At 38.6% G+C, this 19,773-nt stretch overlaps 1 protein-coding gene across 1 annotated transcript in view; it reads right to left on the minus strand.

Moving 5' to 3' along the window:
* Nucleotides 1-19,773, minus strand: part of TMEM131 (transmembrane protein 131) — a 100,446-nt gene that overhangs the window by 58,153 nt on the left and 22,520 nt on the right. The window contains exon 3 of the mRNA XM_061459725.1: nt 7,087-7,127. Within this exon, the coding sequence (XP_061315709.1) occupies nt 7,087-7,127 (41 nt within the window). The remainder of the gene's footprint in view (nt 1-7,086; nt 7,128-19,773) is intronic.

Raw genomic sequence — 19,773 nt, forward strand, 5'->3', positions numbered from 1 at the left:
AAAGAGTCTGGAAACATCTTCTGCTATTGCTTGGTTTACCAGTTCAGTTACATAGAGCACAATCAATAACCCACGGTGTAAGTTACAAAAAAAAGTACAAAGCAGTCTCATTGACTGAAACATTTTCTTATTCAGAATGATGTGATCACACTTAAGTATCTCTGTAATTCAGTAACACTTTATTTTGGGCTGAGTAGAAATCATATCCTTGCAACGAAACATAAAACAGGGAGTCAATAACATGAAAGAAATAAACAGGAAAGGCTAAAGAATGGCTCAAGACCAATGGCTTTCTTTTTTTCCTTAAATGCTTTTGTATAGCATATTTGTTTTAGACCTTTGTTTTCTGACTCTATTAAATCCTAGACGCCCAAAGACAGAGCCAGCAGCCACATGTTCCAGGCAAGCAAAGCTGCTTTACAAATCCAGCCAGGGCAGCAGAACGACCCAGTTCTGTCTCAACAGAGGGAGAAACCACGTGACGGAAGATCCCCTCAGACCGTCTTAAAAATCTGAACATGCACAAGTCCATGGGTCCTGATGAGATCCATCCGCGGGTCCTGAAGGAGCTGGCAAATGAAGTTGCAAAGCCGCTGGCCATCATATTTGAGAAATCATGGCAGTCAGGTGAAGTTCCCGATGGCTGGAAAAAGGGAAATATAACCCCCATTTTCAAGAAGGGGAAAATGGATGACCCAGGGAATTACAGACCAGTCAGTCTCACCTCTGTGCCTGGCAAAATCTTGGAGCAGATTCTCCTGGATGGCATGCTAAGGCACATGAAAATCAACAAGGTGCTTGGTGACAGCCAGCATGGCTTCACTAAGGGGAAATCCTGCTTGACCAATTTGGTGGCCTTATGTGATGGGGCTACAGAACTGATGGACAGGGGTAGAGCAGTTGATGTCATCTACCTGGACTTGTGCAAAGCATCTGACACTGTCCCACACGACATCCTTGTCTCTAAATTGGAGAGACATCAATTTGATGGATGGACCACTTGGTCGATAAAGAACTGGCTGGATGGCCGCACACAAAGAGTTGTCGTCAATGGCTCAATGTCCGGCTGGAGACCAGTAACGAGTGGCGACCCTCAGGGATCGGTGTTGGGACCGGTCTTGTTCAACATCTTTGTCGCTGACATGGACAGTGGGATTGAGTGCGCCCTCAGCAAGTTTGCCGATGACACCAAGCTGCATGGTTCGGTTGATACGCTGGAGGAAAGGAATGCCATCCAGAGGGACCTCGACACACTTGTGAGGTGGGCTGATGCCAACCTCATGAGGTTTAACCATAGCAGCCTTCCAGTATCTGAAGGGGGCCTATAGGGATGCTGGAGAGGGACTCTTCATTAGAGACTGTAGTGACAGGACAAGGGGTAACGGGTTCAAACTTAAACAGGGGAAGTTTAGGTTGGATATAAGAAGGAAATTCTTTCCTGTTAGGGTGGTGAGGCACAGGAATGGGTTGCCCAGGAAGGCTGTGAATGCTCCAACCCTGGCAGTGTTCAAGGCCAGGTTGGACGAGGCCTTGGGTGATATGATTTAGCATAAGGTGTCCCTGCCCATGGCAGGGGGGTTTGAACTAGATGATCTTAAGGTCCTTTCCAACCCCAACTATTCTACGATTCTATGATTCTATGAAAATAAGTTGGTAATAAGTCTTCAAAGTGATCATCTCATATGTCAAAGTTTATGGTCCAGTTTTGAATGCCTTTTTAAATAGAAAAGGACAAAAAGCTCACATACCTCCATTGTCAAGGTAACACTAAACAGAAACAACCCTACTTTGATAATGATTTTTAAATAGCTTTGTCAATTCCTTCCCAATTTAAAAACTCTGAACAATGAGCCAGAGCCTCTTTTCTATTGGTAATGATTGGTAAAAGGGCATATTACTGATAGAAAAGTTATCAGAAATATTTACAATATCTCCAAAAGTGATAATGAAGTTCCTTATTTCAAATAGAGTCAACAGTAACTTGACCCAACTTGAACAATCAAGACTTACACAATTCTCCATGTATGTGAAAAGTTCAAGCAACATTTTTTTCAGCTATATTATCCTGGATAGCCTTTTAGGCAATACAGGATTTTTAAATGGATGGGGTTGGTAAAGCAGTTATATCATAATGAATTCCACCTGCTATTATAAAAGCAACAACTGTAATAAGGTTCAAATGGGAACAAGCAATATTGGAATTCCCAAACTTTGCTTACAGAAAGGCTGAACATGAGTCAACTTGCAGCAGACTTTCAAATGATGATAATGTCTGCTCTGCTGGGCACTTACTCACTGAAGGCTGGATACACCCTTGGGTAGGGCAAGTTTACAGCATAATGACATTTAAGTTAATTACTATTGTGTGCATGTAGAGCTATGGCTCTTTCCTTACCCCTCCAAGTTGTCTAACTTTCAAAGTCAAGAACAACGTGAAAAGGAAAAGATGCATTTGAACTGAGAAGGGACTACTGACATCTGCAACAAGCTCCAGCAGACCAAGAACAGGCCAGAAGTCATCTGGACCTGTGAAGTTTCAGGAATGACTAGTTCCTGGCAAGGATTTAAGATAGTCCCAGCACTTTCTCCCTTCAGTGAGAATTCTGATTAAGAAAACAAAACAAACCAACAAAAACAACTCAAGAGTGAATTACAAACAGTCCCTGACATGATCATTACCCTCACCATACCATCCAGTCATCCAAGTTAGAGGGTATCTACCTCAACTATTAACTACTGTACTGCTATCACCCAGAAGCAAACTACTACCAGATGCAATTCACTGAAGTGCAACTTCATGTTTCAATGAGGTTAGGCACAGATGCAGTTATAAGGATGGTCAAAATACCAATGCCTGGAAAGACTTTAGGTGATACTGATGTCCATCTGTGCCAAGACACAATTTTCTTCTAAGGACATTCTGCAGCATTTCTATAATGTCTTGCTGTTTATTACAAAGTACTCACAGGCACTCATAATTTTAAATAAGCCATGCACATCTCTACATTTGAGATGAAGAAAATCCTTGTAAAATCTAGTATTTAAAGATATCTGCAAAGTTGGGCAGTAACTGTTCCTCTGTATCCTCGTTTTACTTTTCTAGCTGTTCTGGGATTTCTGGAGGAGGTCTGTGCTTTGTGAAATCTTATCTATACCACCTTTAATTGCTACTGTGGAAAATTCAAATCTAAGCATTGCCCTACATGTATTTTTCCCACATTACTAGTTGTTTAAAGGGGTTTATTTCCTCTCCTGTGCCATAAGTCCTCAAGAAATAAAGACAACAGCATTAAACTGTCAAACAAACTGTCAATAAATAAAAAGAGTTTATTTAGCAACAAAAACTCTTAGAAAGCCACCACTATGTTATTTCCATTGCCACAAAGTAAACCAAAAGTGTGCCTAAAAATAACCACGTGAACTTTTAAAATGACAAATAGGCAAATACTTCACAGTGGGTACTTTTTGTGTCAGAATGTCCTTGAAAGTCACTTCAAAGACAGATCATTTTTGCCTAAGAAAAAGTAAGTAACCAATCATATTTCCCCAAATACATGCATGATTTGTTAATATTTAAAAATAAGGCTGAGCTGCATACATGAGAAAACATTTAAATTTTTAAAGTCCGAATTATTTTAGAAATATGGGTATTAAACACAGCCTCAGTGAGAAAGTGAACTCCCACAAAACATTTGACGTTTTTGGTATCTAGCAGTAGCCACTGCTGTAATTGCAGATGAATGAAACAACTAGCAACAAAGGTTTTTCATAAACTACACCCAGCTAGTGGTTGGCTCAGTTATGCCAACATTAAGCCTGTATCAAGAAAAACATACTCATGATATCAAACACTAAACTTCAAAGCTAACACTTCCTGAGGGGGCTGTCTGGGGAAAGGGTGGGGAAAGAACAGGGTGAAGCTTGAATTGATGCACTATAACCTGACCATGGGCAAGAACAAAAATTAATTTGCTAGTTAATTTCTCTCCTTCCAATTAGTGCTAAAAAGCAGACCAAAGAACTGAATAAATTTTCTAGATAGGGAAGAAATACCTGCAAGCTATACCACGTAGGAGATATTGCAATTTCCAATAAGGACAATGAAATACAAATATAGAGAAGCAGTGGACCAGAAACCTAGGGGTTTTGGCAACACCTTTGAAAAAAAGCAACCCAAAAAAAACCCAAAAAACAAAAACACCTAACAAAACCACCTAGAACAATACTTGAAAGATCCATACAAAACCAATACCAGAGATAGACAGCAAATCAGGTATGTACTTTGCAACAGGGCATCTTGTGATACACACCTTTATTGTATTGCAACTGAACCCCAAGTAGGCTAGCGCTCTTAAGCGCAATGGACTATTTATCCTTGGCAAGCCTGGAGATATTTCAAATCTGTAAACTGTTTTATTAGAACACAGGAAGAAATCATCTTAGATGAGAAATGAAAATGAAAAAATCCAGGAAGCATATCTAACCCATGGCCTCAGTCTCATTCTCAAGGACTGTCAAAGTCAGTTGTTTCCTGGGAGACAAAATTTGCACATAATCCCTAGGTCCCAATAAAGATATTTTCCTGCTACTGAGACTCAATGACTGAAACAATATACTATTCTGTTTAAGCTATCTCCAGGAAGTTTGACTTTACCCAAGACATAAAATACAGTGATCATGGTTTTCAGAAGTTCAACTGCCATTCCTATACTCATGTTCTTATACTTGCAATCTGACTGCAAGTATCAGTCAGATTCTATGTACCACATAGCTACAGCTGTTTAAGCTCCTATTCACAGCTGTGTCCCCTACCATTCTGCAATCCTCTAGCAGGTCTGGAAGAAGGAAACAAATACCCACAGCACTACAGCTCCAGTTTACAATCCACGTACAAACCCATCATCACTGGCAGGGTAAAATAAGTCATTGGACCACAAACTGCAGCAGCTGAGCCACAGGCGCACATACCCACTTTCTCTGTCACAGGAAAAGAGAATCTTTGGCAGGAAGGGCAAGTAAAAAACAACTGGGGTAACTAGCTTCTTAAATGACTCATGTTGTTTGTGAGTTACAAGTGACCAGAAGTCAACCATGACAAGGAAGAGAATACAACAATCACTTAGTTTAAGCTACTTGGCTTACAAAAATGGAAGTTTAGGTACTTAATATTAGTTACACTGTTCTATAACCTATTTTATTTGTTTATGCTCTTCTGAAAGCGTTAAGGATCATCTTATTTATCTTTCAACATACAAGAGAAGTTCAGTAATGATATTTAAGAGCTTCTTTTACTGCTGTGCAAAGTCTGAGTGCAGGGTTTCACACAAGCAGTCCAAGATAGCAAAATGGAGAAAATCCCCTAGTAAACTAATTATTTAAAGTATATAATTTTAATTTGATCTTTAAAAACCATCTGTTCTTTAACCTTGACCAAGATGTTATGATGCATATGATTGCAGCAACCAGGAAAACTAAATTCACATAACTCTAAATGCATGGTAACTTTACATGCGGTAATTCATTATCCTATCACAGTACAGTTACACACATGGAGGTGTATGTATAGCATGTGTAACTGCTTAATAGGGAAACTAGTACTAATACATCTTTAGAAGTTACTATGTATGGGAAATGCATGTTCTGCTTACTTAATCCAATGTTAACATGCAAGTAGAAATCAAATTGTTTAGTAAAAGCACCAGGCAGAAATTTTAAGATAAGAAATAAATGGTCAGAAGTCCTAAAGGGCAGAGAGAAGCTTCCATTGCTGAGTAAGGGGAAAGAAGACAGGTTCAGGGAAGGTACAGCAGCACAAAGTTTCAAGGTTTATGCAGAACAAGATAAATCTTTTTAATTAAAAAAACAAATGAGAAGTTCATATAACACAAGTTTGACAAAATTCACATTACCATAATACACAAATTGCCTCAAGCTTCAGATCAAAATATAAAGTAACAGCCTTATTTCAATACATAATAACTCTTTAACATTATCATGATAGTGTGAACTTATGTTTGAATTTCACCTGGAGTGAAAGACTTGCCACATCCTCCTAAGATTCTTCAGCACCTTCATGTTCCCTCTTTCCCCCGGATACCCTGAATTTCAAGCATACTTAGAAACCTAGTACTAGATAAGCCAAAGTCTACAGTATTTTCATACAATCCAGGAGATTTACATTGCAAGATTTAGGTCTGTATCTAATCAGAAAGCAGCACAGATTGAGGGCAAGTGATACAAACAGGATCAAGGTTTTTAAATTAAAAACACTGCCTTTTTTTCCCCTCCAGAGATTTCTCAAAACTTGTTGCAAAGAGAATGCTCTTAAGCCCATGTTTAAGCAACTGTATGCATAGTAAAATAAGAGCTTTACATACACTCATCTGAAATGAAAAAAGAATGGTCATTTTACCAGATTTCCTGGGAAGGCCCATGAAAAAAAATCTAGCTGTATATACTGAAAACAAGCTATGCTTTACATGACAGTCCGTGGAATGTTATTGTATAAGAAACAAGCTTCACTATTACTGCTCAATGTATTCACTAAATACACAGGAATATTTGAGGAGCTCCCAGCAAAAAATTAGAGGCTACTTCTTTTTCTTCTCAGATACTGTATATGCAGAGTTCTTTGATAACAGATTACATTGCGGGGAAGGAGAAGCGGTGCAATGAGAAGGGGGAAGAATCTACTGCAAGTAACATCATGAAGTTTTTCTTCAAAAGGACCCCAACAACTTTTGAAGCAAGTGAACAAACCTACTGCTTTCACAATAAAACTTCAGTAAAATGACAAAATAAATTGCAAGCTAGGTCTCAGTCTGCCCCCTCTTTACACAGAATTACTCTACAGTATATACTACAAAGTGAACTAAAGAATCATTCCATTTCTTATCCCCTACGTGAAGTGATTTGGCTATCCAATATTAAAAAATATTTTCAGTTTAAATTTCCTCTGTATGAGACAAATAATTGAAAAATGACGTGTTTTGTATTTTATTTGATTACTCTAAAACTTCATTATTAAAACTATCACAAACCTCACAATAGGATGGCTGTATTAAACTTTCATAAAACCATGCTTACCTCTTCTGTTGATATGAACTGAGGCCTATAGTTGTCTCAGTCTGTAAAAGAATAAAAAATAATGTTAAATTTAAGACACTGACAGCATTATACTTTCGGGGGGGGGGGGGGGGGGGAACAACAAAACAACAACCCAACAAGCAACTTAAAAAAAAACAAGAGGAGGAAAAATGTCCAGGAAACTGTAACATTGTAAGAAGCAAAAGTAAAATCCTGCATAGATGTAAGAACCAAATTACAAAGAAAAGAATATAAGTCAAATAAAAGTCAAGCAATTATCTCATTCGTGTAATTTAATGAACTGGAAAACAAAGAACACTATAATTCTCATTTGATTAGGAAAAGTCATCTCCTTCCCTGCTAATCATCTTCTACTCTCTATTATTTATACCTTTACTACGGCTCTGCTGGACACTACAGTTAATCACTGTACATTGTCTAGTTAATGACTGATTACATTGTCTAGGAAATTACAGCTAGTTTACCCTTGTCTATGAAATTCCAAATGGTTTAGAAGGATGCATATGGAATGTCCTCCTGATCCACAGGATTTGGGGATCAAACTGAGGATTTCAGTCCTTCTCTCATGGGCATTTCATGGCCAAGATGAATATTCATCTTTTGGGAGCAGGAAGAAAGCTTACAAGTATGACAAAGTATATGGTGCACCTTGGCTCATCTGACACAATTCATAGAATCATAGAATAGTTAGGGTTGGAAAGGACCTTAAGATCATGTAGTTCCAACCCCCCTGCTGTGCGCAGGGACACCGAACGCTAAATCATATCACCCAAAGCCTCGTCCAACCTGGTGTTGAACACTGCCAGGGATGGAAGATTCACAACATCCCTGGGCAACCCATTCCAGGGCCTCACCACCCTAACAGGAAAGAATTTCCTCCTTATACCCAATCTAAAACTTCCCCTGTTTAAGTTTGAACCCGTTACCCCTTGTCCTGTCACTACAGTCCCTAATGAAGAGTCCCTCCCTACCATCCTTATAGGCCCCCTTCAGATACTGGAAGGCTGCTATGAGGTCTCCACGCAGCCTTCTCTTCTCCAGGCTGAACAGCCCCAACTTTCTCAGCCTGTCTTCATACGGGAGGTGCTCCAGTCCCCTGATCATCCTCGTGGCCCTCCTCTGGACTTGTTCCAACAGTTCCATGTCCTTTTTATGTTGAGGACACCAGAACTGCACACAATACTCCAAGTGAGGTCTCACAAGAGCAGAGTAGAGGGGCAGGATCACCTCCTTTGACCTGCTGGTCACGCTCCTTTTGATGCAGCCCAGGATACGGTTATAAGGATGTCATTTGTTTGCATGGGGAATGGGAATTTTTCATATCTGATTTCAGAACTAAAATCAAGTCCCTTGGCTGGGCGCTGATTTCTATTTCAATTATTTTAATTACTACAAATTAATTAAATTTTTTTTTTGATAAGATGAATGTATTTTTTCTTAAAATGTTTTTTAAAAAGTTATGTTTACTTAAAAGATAGACTTTCTAATTAGAGGAATTTTTATTTTGTTTTTTTTGGGGACACTGGTTTGAAATTTTGTAATTACTAATATTAAATCACTTAATCAAGAGATATGAATATTTGATTCATTTCAAGGATAAATTCTGGACTGTAAATCTAAGTAGTGTTTCAGATTTAAAATAAAATTATTTCTTTTATCCACCCTTCAATTTGTAACAAACTAGAGAAAGCTGGAAGCGTATTATTTATCATTGTAAAACAGAGCTAATTGCAAATAAATCCTCAAGTTATAGGATTTATTAAACATCAAGGCAGAACATCAATTCACATTTTTGTTTAAAAACTTATGAAATCTAAAGAATTTAATCAGGAAAAAAAAAACAAACAAACCAAACCCAATAAAACAAAACAATCAAGAACACATGTCTGCTTTCTACACCTTATTTTTATCTCAGACTGGAAAACTGAGAGCAAACCTTCCAGTTTTAAACTACCACCAAGCAATTTCTCAGCTTAAAAACTAGAGAAGAAATGGAATCAAAGTGAATCAACTGAAAATATTTTCTCGTCATCCAGAAGGACCTGTGCTGCCAAAAGCTGGTTCAGTACTTCATACAAGCCATGTCCAAAACATTAAGCCAGCGATTTCCCCTACTTCACTCTACAGCTCTGCAGAAAATACACGTTGCTTGCATATTTTAAAAATTGATTTAATAAGTTTCAAACAGGTACTTATAATTACATATGCTTTATCTTATTATCTACTTTTCTATCAAAAATCTGACAACCATGAATCACTGTCTGCCTTTCCAATTTTCTTTTTCTTCTTTTATTATTTTAAACCATGTAACTGTTGCCTGCAGCTTGCAGATGTACCCACTCTCTAAAAGCACATCAGACTACACCTGATAGCTCTGCACCGGCTCTGAGGGCTCTGCAAGAGATGCTGCACAGCCTACTCAGTAGAAACAGACTGGTGCTAACTTAAAAGGACTGAACAGCCCGAGTTGTTTGACTGCAGCTGAGAGATGTTGATCTTCACCACAGTCAGCTACCATTGATCTAGGCTAACAGACAAATTGCTCAGTAAGTCTCAGCATTTATGAACTTTCTACACATCTATGATGCATGTAGCAAGTGGTATACTCCAAGTGTCGATGTTGAGGAAGTTTTGGATGTGGAGATCTATGCAATACAATCAGTAATGCAGATGTATTTGGGTCATTGTTGGGTACATTTTAAGTGTTATCTCTACTGCTGAAATCATCTGTTATTCCTCCCTACCAAACAACTCCATATAACTCTCTTTTTTTACTAGCACAATCATCTAAAGTTACTCTCCTCCCAGTTTCACCAGTTCCATTCTTCCACGTTGTGCATTCACACCACTGATTTTCCTGAATTGCTGATACAGTGTTCTATGAAAAACTGTTACACAACCACACTTGTTTTGGCTGGGATAGAGTTAATTTTCTCCAAAGTAGCTAGTATGGTGCTGTGTTCTGGATTTATTCTGGAAATAGTGTTGATAACACAGGGATGTTTTTGTTACTGTTGAGCAGCACTTACACAGAATCAGGGGCTTTTCTGCTCCTCACCCTACACCACCAGCGAGTAGGCTGGGGGTGCACAAGGAGCTGGGAGGGGGCATAACCAGGACAGCTGACCCCAGCTGACATACCATAACATATGGCATCATGCTCAGCATATAAAGCTGGGAGAAGGAGGAGGAAAGAGGGATGTTTAGAGTGATGGTGTTTGTCTTCCCATGTAACCGTGACATGTGATGTAATGCTCTGCTTTTCTGGAGATAGCTGAACACCTGCCTGCCAATGGGAAGTAGTGAATGAAATCCTTGTTTTGTTTTGCTTGCATGCACAGCTTTTGCTTTACCCATTGAACTGTTTTTATCTCAACACATGAGTTTTCTCATTTTTGCCCTTGCAATTCTCTCCCACATCCCACTGCAGGGGAATGAGTGAGCGGCTGTATGGGGGTGAGCTGCCAGATGGGTAAACTACAACAACAACCAAGCTTACTCTATGAAGTTAACAGATGCATAAATACCCTGTATTCTTTACCAACATCCTTCAAAGTGCATTAATCACTACAATTAAATACAACTTTCAGTAACTGATTTTTGTTTAGAAACTTAACTAAAGCACATCATTAAATTACCAGCAGCTACTAACAGTCAGGTGATGGAACTAACAAGTTCAGATCCTATGACAAGGCAATCAAAGTAGTCATTACCAGCACTGTCCCATCTCCGACAACTAGCTTTGGCTCTAACAAGGGAGAATATTTTATTAAGTTTTACATTATTCAGTAAAGTTATTTGTTATCTATGCTCCTAAGCATCATAACTTGCAGTCAATACCCCTAATATTTAGTATACTATATACCATTATATATTATCCAGGCCAACTTACAAAAGGCAGTGGAGATCAAATTTAAATCCAGAAAAATACAGAAGCAAACAGAAATATGCATCATAGACAATTGCTCAACTACCACATAGCTATGCCTGCAGTTAACTATTGGGAGTTAAATTCTCTGGCTGATCATACACTCAAATTTTCCCTCCTATGTTCTGAAAGTACAGATTTGCTACTGAAAATATCAGTCTAGTAACTATACATAAAGTTTGAAAGCACAAATTACTTTCATAGGACACCACACACATGAAATATATTTAAGAGCAAAAATCCATCAAGGAGTCACACTTGTAAAGAAAAGCCTGGTTTTCTGCTAAATACAAGTTAAATGACAAATTCATTTCAATAACACTTTTTGCTTTGAGAAGGAGGTTGTTTTGGCTTGTTTGGAGGTTTTGTGGGTATTTTGTTGGTATTTTGTTGTGTAACTTTGGGTTTATTTTGGTTTGGGGGTTTGGGTTTGTGGCTGGTTTTTAGGCTTTGTTTTGGGTTTGTTTGGGGTGGTGTTTTGAGGTTTTTTTGGTTGGGTTTGGGTTGGGTATTTTTGTTTTGTGTGTGGTTTTGCGTGGTTGGTGGCTTGTTTTTTTTAAATCAGGGTCAGTCAAGAGAGAAGAAATGGCATACCAACTTCAGCAGTTCAACCATGGCATCATGGAACTAAACCAAAAATAAATCTCATGTGGCAGTTTCTATAATTGCCACTCATTTTTATTACATTCAATCTTCAGAGTCATGCAGTAAACAGAAACATACAAATGTTATCACCGACATGTTCTACTATTTTCTTTTTCAATTCGATCCTCAATGCAGTCAGACAGCACAAGTTTCAAGACTTAACAACCATTTCTCTTCAGAGGCTCACATCCACAAGAAAGATTTCACAGAGAACCTGTACTTGAAAGCACACTTTGCAGACTCGGCACAGCTGGGGAACAACACCAGACAACAATCTTGTGCAGACAGATAATCAAAACCCACACACAATCTTAAGACTGTCTCTATAAAGACATACCATGCCGGTTAAAAGAAAAAAAAACAAAACACCAAAAAAAAACCCCACTGCCACCAAAAAAGTTATTTTAATGCATCACTAGTTTGTTATAATAGTTATTCTTTACTTCTTGGTAAAAGGTCATATTACCTAGCACTACAGTCAGTCATCTAAACATAGGTATCTGCTGCCACTGGAGATAAGTGTCCTAGGGCAGCTTGCCTGGTCTCAGACTGACATGCAGAAAGGCACAGTTTCTTCTATGCCCTGTGTGATATCTGCCAGGCTCCTGTAGATGTCTGGGACAGCCTAGGGCATCTCAAATAGCACTTGTTACCTATGTTTAAGCAACTGAATTAAAGCCCTAAAGTCTTAAAGGATGAAGGAGGAGGAGGCGCACAACAAAGCAGGGAGACTGTCTTAATCAAGACCTGAGGTTTCTGGACACCAAATACAAACACATTTCTTGAATTTTACCAGCATTCTCAACAACCAAAGCATTCTGTTTTCCTACAGAAGAGTAGCACCACTAACTCAAGACTCTTTCAGGCTGAAGCTTTCAGTATATTTAACATATTGTTAGTCCCTAGTAATGCTGGTTCCTTCTTGTAAAAAAGCTGTATGTTGCTTGCAAGTGAAAGTTGAGAGCTACAAAATCAATATGTAGATGGCAGCTTAAATCTTTATCGCTTCATTCATGAGTGCTATACTAATAAGTAGGATAGTTAAAAGAACCATAATTAATGATGAATATTTTGCTAAGTTAATAAAAAAATTAATATTGTGATCTGAAAGTGGACTGAACTGAGTCATTCTTGCCATGCCATGCACTTTCATTACACAGATTCATGCAACAAAAACATCAGTTGACTTTAACTGGTGCAACATTTGCTATTGACATTGGCTTTGCAACAGTCACTTAATCCTGGGCATCAATTAATTATCAATTAATTATTTTTAAACTAAAGCCTAGGGATGACAATTCTTCCTGTACAAGAAGTAGAAACTGCAATTATTTTTCCTGAGCAGCAGCAGAACTTCAGTTGCCCACAAGCAATGGCAGTGAACTGAGATGACTTTTACTCTTCTGTAAAATCACATGCTGGAAGGAAGCTCCAAAGACCACCTAGTCAACCCTTGCTCAGAGGAGGTCTAGTAAGGGCAGGCTGCTCACAGCTCTGGGACACTGAATTCTGGGTATCTCCAAAGACAGAAATTCCTACAACTTCTTTAAATAACCTGGTCCAGTGTTTGGTAACCCTCAAGTCTAAAAGCTTTTTTCTTAGATGGGTTCGGAACATCCCATGCTGAAATTTGTGTCTAAAGCCTCTTATCCTTCTACTGTGCACAATGAAAAATCTGGCTCTTTGTCAACTCTACACTGCCCACAGCAACTAGTTTTCTCCTTGGTCTTCTCCTCTAAAGGCTGAAGAAAAAACATCTTGAGAAGCATTCCAGACCTCTGATCATCCTGGTATCCCTCTGCTGTGCTTGCTTCAGTGTATCAGTGCCTTCCTTGTACTGGGTGACCCAGACTGGACACAGTACTCCAACTGCAGCCTCACAAATGTTTAAGGGGGGAGGGGAAGGGGGGAATCCTACCCATTATCTTCTGGCTCCACATTTGCTCAACAGGCTGCAAGGGCACACATCTATCTACTGTCCATGAGGCCCTCCCAGTGGGCCTCTTTTCTACAGTGCTACTTTCTAGCCAGTCACTCACTGGCCAGCCTGTCCTGTTAACACAGGGTTGTTCTCTCCCAGGTGCACGACTTCTATTTGCCTTAGCTGAATGTCATAAGCTTCCTGTCAGCCTGCCAAAGTCCCTCTGAATAGCAGCCTTGCCTTCCAGTTGCTAATTTGGTAGCACCTGCAAACTTACGGAGAGTAGTCTATACCATCATTAAGGCTTCTAATGAAGACATTAAACAGTACTGTCCTCAGAATCAAGATCCGTCATGGATAACTGACAACCAGTTGAACTTTGTACTGTAGAGTATACCCACTGACATCAATGGTCCAGCCACCCTATTGCCCAATTAGGTGATCTGTATCATACAGTTTGGCTATATGGGTATCAATGGAGATCACACAGAATCACAGAATGGTTTGGGTTGGAAGGGACCTTAAAAGATCACACAGTTCCAACCCACCTGCCATGGGTAGGGACACCTTCCCCTAGACCTGGCCTTGCCCACTGCCAGGAATGGGGTAGCCACAGCTTTTCTGGGCAACCTGTGACAGTGTCTCACCACCTCCACAGTAAATAATTTCTTCCTAAATATGCTTTTTTTAGTAAAGAAATTTTTACATTTCAAAACCCTTTTAAAAGTCAACATACAATATGAAAACCTGAGGTAATAAAAAATACAATTAAAATTGTATGAAACTACTATCACTGATTGTCGTGGTTTAAACCCAGTCAGGTAATTCGTTCGCTCACTTCCCCCCCTTTCTTGCCCTCCCCCTGCTCTCAAAGGGACGGAGAGGAGAATCAAAAGAATGCAACTCCCACGGGTTGAGATAAGAACAGTTTAGTAACTAAGGTATAACACAAATCACTACTGCTACCACCAATGATAATAATGATAAAGGAAATAACAAGGGAACAGAATACAACACCTCACCACCCGCTGACCGATAACTCGGCCCCCAAGCCCGACCAAGCTCCGACCGATACCTCCTCCAACCCTGCAGTCTCCCAGCCCTTCCGGCTAACTCCCAGTTACATCCTGGGCATGACGTGCTGTGGTATGGAATACCTCTTTGGTCAGTTTGGGTCAGGTGTCCTGTCTCTGCTTCCTCCCGGCTTCCCCTCCTCCCTGGCAGAGCATGAGGCTCACAAAGTCCTTGGCCAAACCAAAACATCCTTGTTATCAGCTCTGTTCCCGAGCTGAAAGTCAAAACACTGCACTGCACCAGCTACCAAGAAGGAGAAAAAATGACTGCTACTGCTGAACCCAGGACACTGATACACCAGAAATAAGTTGCCACTTCTATTAAGATACTTCTTTACCATGCCATATGGAATGAAGATCATGCAGAAAATATTAAATTCATCCAGTAAGAGATCAGCATTGCTGATTCCCATGCATGTAACAAGTCACATAGCTTCCCTGTTGCAAAGCTACTGCAAAACATGTTAAGTTCCCAGCTATCTGATATTTAGGACCATTGTAATTCTCATTACCAGCTTTTGCAACTAGCAGTTTACAGCAGCTTATGAGCAAAGACAGAAAATGTGTTAAGTATATATAACCACATTTTTTTTCCCTCTATTTTAACTATTCTGCAAATCAGTATCAGTAAAACAATTTCTAGGAGTTAACGTGTAAAAAAGCATCTCATACACTTAAGATTACTGCAGTAAGGGCAAGTGTAGTGATTCACATTAAGAGAATATGACTGAAGAATCTAGAATTTTCCTTTTTCACTTTAAGAATATGCTACTTTAAAAATACCACTACATAAGCAGAGTATTTTTCAAACAGTCTGCACAGAAGATTGCTCACTGTGGAAAATAGTGGCTCTGACTACATTGTACAGAAAACATGAGATACTCAAGAGCTTTTAATAAATACAGTGACTTGGGAAACAGGCCTTTATGAACTAAGAGCAAATGAAAACCTTGTTCTGAAAAAAATTTTACTTTGCTGTTCAAAATAAGGTCCTCAAAATGTGAGACTGTATGTTGGCTCAACATGAAAGGATAAATTTAAAATAACAGTTGTAGTTTATTTCAGCACTCCTAGTATTTGCAGATTACAACACTGTCAGGAGCTTGAAGCATCTGTCAGGTCTGAAAAGGGGTTCAAATAATCAAGACATGCAGAGGACATGGCCTGACACTGACAAGGCAAATTTGAAGAAGCAGCTCAAATCTGAAAGCTGAAGGAGAGCTCAAATCTAAAGCTGGGAATAACTGACTAAGAGTAATACGCAAAAGAAAAGAATGTGTCTCCAGAGCACAGTGAAATACAAGCTATATGAGCAAACGAAATGCTGTAAAAAAGTTCCAACTAATTTTGTAATTACTAAAGCAAGTGTTATTATACAGGGAAGCAACTACTCTGACCTTGCTCAAAGCCTTAGAGTACTACTTTCCCTATTAAATGCTACACTTAAGTCTGTGTAGACAAATAAAAAAATCCAGTAAACAAAGTTACAACATGTTTTTAAAAGTTTGCATGAAGAAGCTGTAGGTGTCTTTTAGTACAAAACTATCAGTATGAAAAGGGAAAAAAGCTAACAAAAAAAAAATCAACTGAATATGTGTTGGAGAAAGACATGGCAAAAACAGCTTAGGCATCAATGAAATATCATGATGGAACTTGTGAAAGTTACTTCTCTAGAGGTTTTAAGAGCAGAAGAGTCAAGCATCTGCCAAGGGTAGTCTGTTTACACATACTAACACCTGAAGAAAGTACTAGGTGATCTCCTGAGGTCCATTCCAAACATCTATGACTCTGAAGTGCCAATCAATTTATATAAGCATCTGTAAGTCAGCTGCTACTGAAGAAAAAAAAACAAACCCTGCACTGCACTGAGCAATGGACAACTCACATAAATACAATTCTTACCCTATGTTCAGGATATAAATAAATAATTTGAAGAGCTCAAAAAGTTGTTGAGTCCTTAAGGGAACTAATTCATGTGAAGGACAGAATTAGGAAATCCTCTCATTATTGTAATTTAATCCATAGGCAGAAGTAGCATAAATTTATTCAGATATAAACCTTTAAGAATATATTCTAAAGAAAAAAAAAAAAATCTCATTTTTGCTCTGTTGAAACAGAGGGCAAAGATACATGGTGTAGCATCTTCCAACCCATGTACTGGAAGTCCATACCCAAAATGTACAGTCTCCACTTCACTACTCTTATCCCTAGTAAGTTAATTTCCATTGCCAGTTCATTTTTCCTAGATGTAAGGGGGTTTTACTTCAGTATTTAAAGATTTATGCTCTTTCAGTAATTAACTGCTTTAAGTCAGCCTGGTCAAGCATAATTTTCCAACACATTTCATTTATTTTTTTTCAACAGAAGTCCTAATATGCCATTGAAACGCATAAGAAGTGTTTAACCAATAGTACGCAGCCCAAGTAAGAACAAACACAGTATCAAGAGGATATACTCTAACTGGAAGGAAGTGGCAGGAATCCCTAAGGATTAAATTATGTAAGACTGAGCATTTGATTCACCTTACTTAGAAAACAACTCCTTCAAACAAGAAAAGGGCTTGCTGCCACTGTGAAGATACCAAATTTTCTGAGGTGAGGAAATAAACCAAGGCTGGAAATGGCTCTGACACTTCAATGATTATTAATCACTTTATGCACTGGTTATTTTTTCACATTTAATCACCAGAAGGTGACATTAGACAATACTGAGTTATTAGAGCATAAATACGATGATGTAGTAGTGATAGATGACCTACAATCAACAAACACTTATGAAAACCTATAGAAAGCTTGAAAGAGAAACATCCAATGACATTATGCTACGTTTAAAGCTGTAGTGACTGCTGTTCACAAATGTAAATCTGTTTTTACAACAATGTATTTACTTTGGGTTTAGTTTTTAATTGCAGTAAGTAGTCATGAGAGGTCACCAAATTGAAATCTACAGGAAAAGAATAAATGAATTGCAAAACATGCTTATCATTCCAATTAAAAGGAACTGGTTTAACTTATGTAGGTATTTTTGGCTTCAGAGCCACAACTATAACATAAAACATATAATCCATTTCTTAGAAATTTTGTCTCGCTTGCTTTGTTTTAAATCAAATATTCAGCAATGTATTAGGATAAATGGCAGCCAAATGCAATCCAAAGCACTGCAAAGTTTACAGTGCAACAGTGAGAATTGCTTGACTTTGTCCCACCATAATATTTAAACTGATTTTCCTGTCTCTGTTGCATCTTGCAATAAATTTGGCATGATTAACAATCCATCTTAATTTTCATCTTTATATGAATTAGGAAGTGGTTCACAGCAGTGCCATTACTTTCTAGTCCTGAGAACTACAGTGATTAATGGAGTGCTAGATTTTCATTATTTTTAAAAAATTTTTAAAAATAATCCTAAAAAAAACACCTAAAATATAATGATTGAATCTGATTACACAATTTTTATCTTAAATATTGGGTCAATGCTTGTCAGCCATTTTTAAGGCACTCTTGTAGAACAAAACATTCCTATAGAATAAGTAAAGGAAAGAAAGAAAGCCTAGTGATTTTTTTTTCCCCTCACATTTTACTGATACGTGGTCTCTCCATGCAAGTTAAATTCCGAGTCAAAAAACTGCAATAATTGAGACTGTAACAACTATATGGAAAACTTCCACCATTTTACTCCCTCAATATCCAAAAATACGCGTACATAGTTATGTATTATGAGAACGTCTTTAGCACACGGTTTCTAAACAACTGTTTAATAAGAACCTGGGCCTTTTTTGTTTGCTTGTAGGGTGTTTTCCTTTTTTTATTTTGGTGGGGTTTGTGGTGGTGGTGGGGATGTTCATTTGTAACCACAACCTTTTCTGTCACCAGTTCAGATCATTTTGAAGTATCTCATCCTTGTACATCATAATCTTAAAACCTATAGCATTTTTGAATTACATTAAGGACCAAGCAGTCAAAGGAAAAAAAAAAAAAAAAGAAACAATAAACCCATACAACTTAGGTAGGTGGGGGGAAATCTTCATAAATCTGAAACAAATAACCTTACCACCAGCCCAGAACTATACAGCTTTTACATTTTTTGGCTCTTCTAGACTAGACTGAAGGTAGGAATTGCAAATCAGGAACTGAACTGCTAGTGAGCACCATCACATGCCATGTGATCTAATCATACAAACAACTAACTTCTTTCTTTTTTCTCCTCTCCTCCCTTCTCAACTACCAGGACTAACATCATCAAGGAATTTTAAACAGAAGATATTCACAACATAAATACAATCCACAGAACATGTGTATGACATCCTAATCAGCAGAAATTCCAAACTGTTCTACAGTATCAAGCCATGCTGCTACGTATTTCATCCCAACTACCACCACCATCTCAAAATATCAGCACGTATTCTTTAAAGTTTAACATTTTGTCTGTTTTGACTCACACCAAAAGAAAACTGACAGGAATGGCAACATTATACATGAAAAATACATATTTGCAACTGCAATTACCTCACTGCAGTAATTTGAACTTCCTGTAAACCCAGTGGCTACTTGGTCCCAAGAGCCACCTTTGCATTTAGTACACAGGGTACTCTGTGGTTTTACCTGTGGGACCATGGAGAGAACATGAGGAAGTGTGAAAGAAAACCTACTTTGACCTTAGAGGCATATGAATTGCAAGGAAAAACAATCACAAATAGTGGCTCCTGAGGAAAGTTGCTGCTCCAGTCTCTGGTGGGAAGTTACCCAGAGTGGGAGAGCTGATTTTACTCCTGATCCTATGGGAAGTAATTCTAATCTGTTTTTACAGAAAGGAGGTGGAGAACCCTATGAGAAGTACTAGGGGAGCCCTGCCTTCAGACAGGTGGAGGAAATGAGCAGCTGTGTCCACTAAACTGTGTGGATCCAATGGGCTGGCATGTCAGAAACACAGAAGTAAAAGGAGACACTGGTGCACAGTGTACCCTAATACCATCAAGTCATCAGGGGGTACAACCCATTTGTATTTCTGGAGTGACAAGAGGATACCAACAGCTGACTGTACTGAGGCTGAAATCAGCCTGACTAGGAAAGAGTAGGAAAAGCACCCCATTCTGACTGGCC

The sequence above is a fragment of the Pezoporus flaviventris genome, unplaced genomic scaffold (genome assembly GCF_033815535.1).
Source record: "Pezoporus flaviventris isolate CSIRO_AGI_PZ_B2104156 unplaced genomic scaffold, CSIRO_AGI_Pfla_v1 ptg000030l, whole genome shotgun sequence".
Taxonomy (NCBI): Eukaryota; Metazoa; Chordata; class Aves; order Psittaciformes; family Psittacidae; genus Pezoporus; species Pezoporus flaviventris.